Source organism: Pinus tabuliformis, chromosome 2_2 (genome assembly GCF_031772625.1).
Source record: "Pinus tabuliformis cultivar Carrire ecotype Pingquan chromosome 2_2, CPIR1, whole genome shotgun sequence".
Classification (NCBI taxonomy): Eukaryota; Viridiplantae; Streptophyta; class Pinopsida; order Pinales; family Pinaceae; genus Pinus; species Pinus tabuliformis.
This window is the reverse complement of record NC_142300.1, coordinates 998,249,670-998,256,077: the sequence shown is the minus strand read 5'-3', so window position 1 is coordinate 998,256,077 and position 6,408 is coordinate 998,249,670. Positions and strand designations below refer to the sequence as shown.

The 6,408-nt window shown below is 42.0% G+C and overlaps 1 protein-coding gene across 1 annotated transcript; it reads right to left on the bottom strand.

Annotated features, from left to right (window-relative positions):
• Positions 1-364: 364 nt before the first annotated feature.
• LOC149196716 (uncharacterized) lies at positions 365-6,187 on the bottom strand. Its single transcript, XM_089408400.1, has 4 exons — positions 5,088-6,187; positions 4,756-4,970; positions 3,675-4,581; positions 365-3,569 (listed from the first exon to the last, which is right to left on the bottom strand). Exons 1-4 carry the CDS (start codon positions 6,185-6,187, stop codon positions 365-367), a joined length of 5,427 nt encoding a protein of 1,808 aa, XP_089264526.1.
• Between the last annotated feature and the right edge of the window lie 221 nt (positions 6,188-6,408).

The window sequence follows — 6,408 nt, the reverse complement described above, 5'->3', positions numbered from 1 at the left end:
TGCTGTGCTGACCTCTGCTCGCTGAATTGGGGAAAAACTAATCAGCTGCCTTTCCTTGCCCGTTTGGGTATTTATCAACTTTCCGCCCTCGAAGTATGCCACTAAATCGGCGCTGCATTGCCGCCGTTTATTTTTCGGGATGATGCCTCTACTGGCCATCATACCATGATTAACATTTGCCATCTGAGGATCTGACATGCCGCTCCACCATCCTCTCCGATCGCGCGCATTAATTATATCACAATGGGGGTGATCCTGAGAAGCTCTCCACGCACGCCGCCACTGTACTGCATTGTGCCCTGCCATCATATCAATCCTCTGTCCATACTGACCTGCATTCATTAAATGAGATCTCCAAACCCGCTCACCTATCCAGCTCATTAATCCCGGCGTTCTCGCTCGTTGCCTGATCATGATCTTCATTTATAATCTTTGCCAAGTCTGCCCAATCTCTGCTGTCACACACCGCTTTCCATTGGCTGTCTACAATGCTGCCTCGTCCTTTACAACCCCAGTTCGCCATGAAGTCGGCCGCGCGGTTCCCATTCCTCCTAACATGATTAACTAGTTTGTATTCTATCCTTTTTAACAGATCCGCTATCTCTTGGACAATTCCGGCAGTTCTCCAACTGCTTGTAATTCGTTCCCAATCTCTTCCATTGCTAAGCTTCTTCAACATTTCAATCGCGATCTGGGAGTCACCAACTATTTCCAAGTTTGTATAACCATTTCGGATTGCAATTCGCAACCCCTGGTGGATCGCCCAAAATTCAGCCTCATTATTCGTCATTTCTCCGCCCCAATCAGCGTAAATCCACCTTACCTGCTTCTGACTGTCGCGGAATATGCCACCGAAACCAGCATTGCCAGGATTCCCTTTCGATGCTCCATCAAAGTTTAATTTGATGAAGTTATCTCTGGGATAACTAAATTTATCTGAATTTTGGATTCGCACATTATGTCTGATGTCCTGCTTATGATACACCATCTCATATTTTAAGTTTAAACTGTTCAGGATCAACTCCTCAGTTTGATTAGCCTTCCAGTCCTCCACGTCCCATTTCTCTACCAAGATTGTTTCCCTCATTAGATTGACCGCTCGTCTCCATATCATTTCCGAATCCTTTATTTTGTTCTGGAACAATCGGCGGTTCCTTTCTTTCCATATCATCCATAGCACGAAGCCTGCAATAAGATTCCAAGCTCTGCTGACAACTTTACATTGGAATTTCTCTTTATTCCATTGGAAAATTATTGCGTTAAAGTCTCTGGGACCTATCTCAGATTTGCCGAATATCCTTCTTGTATCCATCCAAAGTTTCTTAGCGAACGAGCAATTAATTAGGAGGTGATTTCGGGTCTCCTCTTCGATATTACAGAGACAACATCTTGAGGGACCACTGAAGCCTTTTTTTTGAATTCTGTCCCAAGTTAGAATCTTGTTCTTAGTTGCAAGCCATATGAATAGGGATACTTTCGGCCACCAGTTGCTTCCCCAAATAATCTTCCATTCGAGATTCTCCTCATTTATAGCCTGTGTGTCCGCTAAGTAGTATGCCTCTTTGATGGTGAAAGATCCTTTCATGGAGTTCCCCCATCTAAGAATGTCCCTTCCTGTACGAGCTCTAATTTTCCTGGAATCCACCTCTTTCATATAAGCTTCTTGTTGTTCTTGATTTAGCTCCCCGTCCCATTCAACTGGTTCTATCCATTTTCTCCAGATTCCGTCCAATTCATTATCTTTCCAATAGTCTTTGACACATTTTCGATTTCCCTCTACTCTTTCCTGAAGCTGTTGGACCGTCTGAATTTTGTTCATTTTTTCCTTCTGCTGCCATTTGTCATCCCAGAAGTTGGCTTCCTCTCCGCCTCGAATCTCCCAGAATGTATGGTTTTCAACTATATCTCTGTTTTGACGAGCTAGATCCCAGATTGCTGAACCCTTGGGGGTTTCTCTCTGTCTTAAAATGTCAACTATTGTGTCAGGCATATTGTATTTGAGTCTCCAAATGGCTTTCCACAGGTCATTACCCTCTCTTAACCATTGCCACCAGAGCTTCGCTCCTAACACTTTGTTGAGTTTTTCCGGGTCGCGTAAACCCAATCCTCCTTTTTCCTTCCTCTCTGTTAGGTGATTCCAAGAAACTAGGGCCCATTTTTTCTGTTGATTCGCCCCTCCCCAGATAAACTTTCTTATGATCTCTCTAATCTTTGAACAGACTCCTAAAGGGGCCGCCATTATCGACAGAGGATATATGGGAATAGCTTGGAGGACTGATTTCGCCAATACTACCCTTCCTGCCATGTTTAAAGTTCTAAAAGCCCAATTCGCCACTCTGTTTCTCAATTTGTCCAAGACTCCTTGCCAATTTTTCAATTTTTTGGATGTGAAGTCCAATAAATTCCCCAGGTATTTCGTAGGCAGCTCTCCTCTCTTAAAGCCCATCAGTCTTATAAGATGAGTTTTAACCTGTTCCATAGTATTAAATATAAAAACACAGGATTTGTCTCTATTAATTTCCAGTCCAGAAGCTTTAGCAAATAGGTCCAAAATCCTCTTCAGCTGTCTCACTTCTTTAACAGTTGGTTCCCCAAATAGCATAATATCGTCAACGAATTGCTGATGGGTTAAGGGCAAATTATTACCCCAAAGCTGTAAACCTTTGATTTTGTTCGCTGCCCGTTCTTTTTTAATATATCTACCAAGGCCTTCTGCTGCCAATATGAAAAGAAACGGAGATAATGGGTCTCCCTGTCTAATTCCTCTAGACGCATTAAAGGTTTTCGAGGGGGTTCCATTAACAAGAATGGAGAAGTTCGGAGTAGAAATTAGACTATGAATCCACTTTACCCATCGCCTGCTGAAGCCAAAACTTTCCAGGACTTCTTCCAAATATTTCCAATTCAGTCTGTCATAAGCTTTCGACAGATCTAATTTAATCATCATGCCCTTTTGTTTTTTCATTTTTAAAGAGTGGATAACTTCTTGGGTTACTACAAGGCCATCCAGGATTTGTCTACCTTCTACAAAACCCGTTTGTTCAGTAGATATTAACTTGTCCAGCAAGGGTTTCAGTCTTTTGGCGATCAAGGTTGTTATTATCTTGTAAATAACATTACACAATGCTATGGGTCTAAAGCCGTTGGCATCTTCTAAATTATCACTCTTAGGAATCAGAGCATAGAAGGTAGAGTTAATGGCAGGCCATACCTTCTGGTTCATCCGAGATTCTTCTATCAATTCTAGGATTTCTCTTCCCAGAAAGTGCCATCCCGCTTGGTAGAATTCAATCGTGAAGCCATCTGGACCTGGAGCAGTACCTTTTTTCATGGATTTTACAACTTCTTCTATCTCCTCTAAATTGGCAGCTCTCATCAGAGCCTTATTTTGGTCTTCTGTAACTAAACGAGGAATGGCCGAACATATTTCCTTTATTGCTTCCGATCTGTCAACTAGAGGCTCTGCTAGGATATCTTTATGATGTTCCACCAGCACTTGCTCGATCCCTTCTTGCTCCACTACTCTTTCACCATTCTGATCCTTGATGGATAATATCCTGTTTCTTTGTCTGTGTTGAATCATTGCCTGATGAAAGAATTTTGTGTTCCTTTCCCCTTCCCTTAACCATTTTATTCTTGATTTCTGCCTCCATAGAATTTCTTCTTGCTTTCGCCTTTCCTCTAGTTTTCCAAGAATTATCCCTTCTTCTCTAATGCTCTCCTCTGACCTACCTTCAGTTATTATCTTTTGTTGCAGTGATTCCATTTCTCCCTCTAGTTTTTGTTTGTCTTCCATAATGTTACCGAATTCCTCCTTATTCCATTTCTTGATTCTCCCTTTCAACTCCTTAAGTTTCAGTTGGAATGTATGCATCTTTCCTTTACCCTGAACTGTACTTTGCGTCCACCATTCTTCCATTTTCTTTAAGAATCCCGGGTCCCTTAACCAAAATGCTTCAAATCTGAACGGTCTCCTTCCACGATTTCTTTTAATATCCACCTCTAGTCTGATAGGCCAATGGTCAGATCCAAGAGATGGCATGATCTTCGCTTCAATGAAAACGTCCTTGTTCATAATAGCTTCTGATACTAGGAAGCGATCAAGTTTCAATGCTATCTGATTCTTGCCTCCCCTCCTATTGTTCCAGGTGCAGATCCCATTGATAGTTTGAATGTCTACTAGTCTTAAATCATCTATCATATCATTAAACATATCCATGAATTGATCTGACTTTCTTATCCCTCCTTTTTTCTCCTCTAGGGATCGGATTAAGTTAAAATCGCCTCCTATAACCCATGCAGCCTCTGGATAAATTCTACGAATTACTTTCATGTTTTTTATAAAGCTTTCTTTTTCTCCTGGGGAATGTGGGCCGTAAACCCCTGAGATGACTACCTTTTCTTTCGTTCCTACTATTCTACCAATGCCTGTAAGGATTCTAGTCATACTGGTCCAGCCTTCTAGGATGATGTCGTTTGGGTTCCACAAAATTGCAATTCCTCCCGCAGATCCAATAGCATCTTGCCCCATAACTTCGTATTGAAGCTTATTTTTGTCGATTATTCCTTCCAACTGCTGCACTGTAATTTTCGTTTCCTGAAGAATCATAATACTTGGCTTATCCTTTTTCAATTTCTCTTTCATATACCTCTGTTTTCCTTTACTATTCAAACCCCTAATATTCCAGCTGATGATAATCATTTAAAACTTTTGATAGGAGGGGAAGAATACCTCTGACAGAGGTATCACTTTACCTGAGTTTATCAGCGTTTCTCCCACAGTCTGAATGGCTTCACTCAACGTTTTCCGACCTCTTTTCCTGCTGTTTTTGCCAGAGCCGTCCATTCCCATCTGACCATTCTCCTGTTCATTTCCTATGGTTATCTGTTTATCCATGTTCTCCCCTTTTTTTTCCTTGTACTTCTGAAATGCTTCTTTGTACAGTTGTTTCTGCTTCTCTGGTATGAATCTGCTATCCAGGTTTTTCCATTCCTGAATTAACTGTTTCATGATTTTTTCCTCCTCCACCTCATTTTCCATCTGGCTTTCCACTTCCATCTGGGATTGGATTGTTACTGTTTCTGACTTTCCCACAGCCCGTTCTTCAGCTGTTTTCCCCGTATTTGTTTCTTTTCCCTTAGTTTCTTTAACTATTTCCATTGGCGTATTTCCAAGATCTTCATCATCCTCCAGGTTTACTTCATAATCCTCGTTTTCGTCTTGGAGGATTTGAAACTTGTTTTGACTCGCTGTATTAAGGGGCTTTTCTTGTGTCTGAGTTTTAGAGCCCTCTTTGCCTTGTTTCTTCCTTCTTGTAACCTGTTGAAAGCCCCTATCTGCCTCTTCCATTTTTTCTGAATCTCTTTGATGTTCCTCTTGATTTCTATTTAACCCCTCCTCCTTATTCAGAGGACATTGTCTATATAGATGGCCGTACTCATGGCACTTTCGGCACCTGAACGGAATATGTTCATAGTCTATTGGCTGTTGCCAGATTTCATCATGATATTCCAGCTCAATATATTCCGGAAGGGGTTCTGCTATATTCATGTAAACACAGAGCCTTGCATATGAAGTATATTTGCCTCGTTTTGTTGCTTCTGCTATTTTGACAAAGCCCCCGATTGTTTTCCCAATCCCCTCTAGTATTTCAGGATCCCAAAATTCCACTGGTAATCCAAACAATCTAACCCAGATTGGGGCGGCTAGCATTTTTTCCTTTTCAGGGTTATATCGTTCTTCCCAGTATTTCATAAACAGGCCCGCATTGTTCATAAAATACGGTCCTTCTTCGAAAACCCTATCCTTGTCCTCCAGATTCGCGAAGATGGCTGTAAAAAACCCTTTTGCTCCCAGTTTCAGATCTATATGACCTTTTGGTCTCCACCTTTGATAAATCCACCTGTATAATTCTTTCTCAGTTGGCCAATACCCTACGAACTTGCATATCAGTGCATGGTCCTTCATGTAGCAGTTATATTCCTCAAGTTTGTTGCAGGGAATGACATATCTAGGTTGTTTTTGTGCCCTTGGAAGGCATTTCCCACCCATCCTCTTTTGCCATAGGTTACCCATCACTGGTGCGTAGTTTTCCTTCTGATTACGCTGCATTCCGCTTGCACTGGTTTCACCTGCTACAACATTTTTATAGGAGGGGATCTCTCCCCTCCCCTGCCGATTTTCCATTTCCTACTCAGCTCTATCCCTTTTAATGTTTAACCTCGTTTCTCTGCTGAAAACTTATCACTTAATTCGTATATGCTTCGAGATTACCTTGCTCAATCCGCCTGTCGTGCCTCTCTTCGCCTTCTACCCCGCGATTTCCGCCTGCAACTCCAGGGTGTTGCGCCGTCTGCTAACCCTAGCCCGCAAGCGCGCCCGTCTCCCGGCTGACTTTTTACAATGAC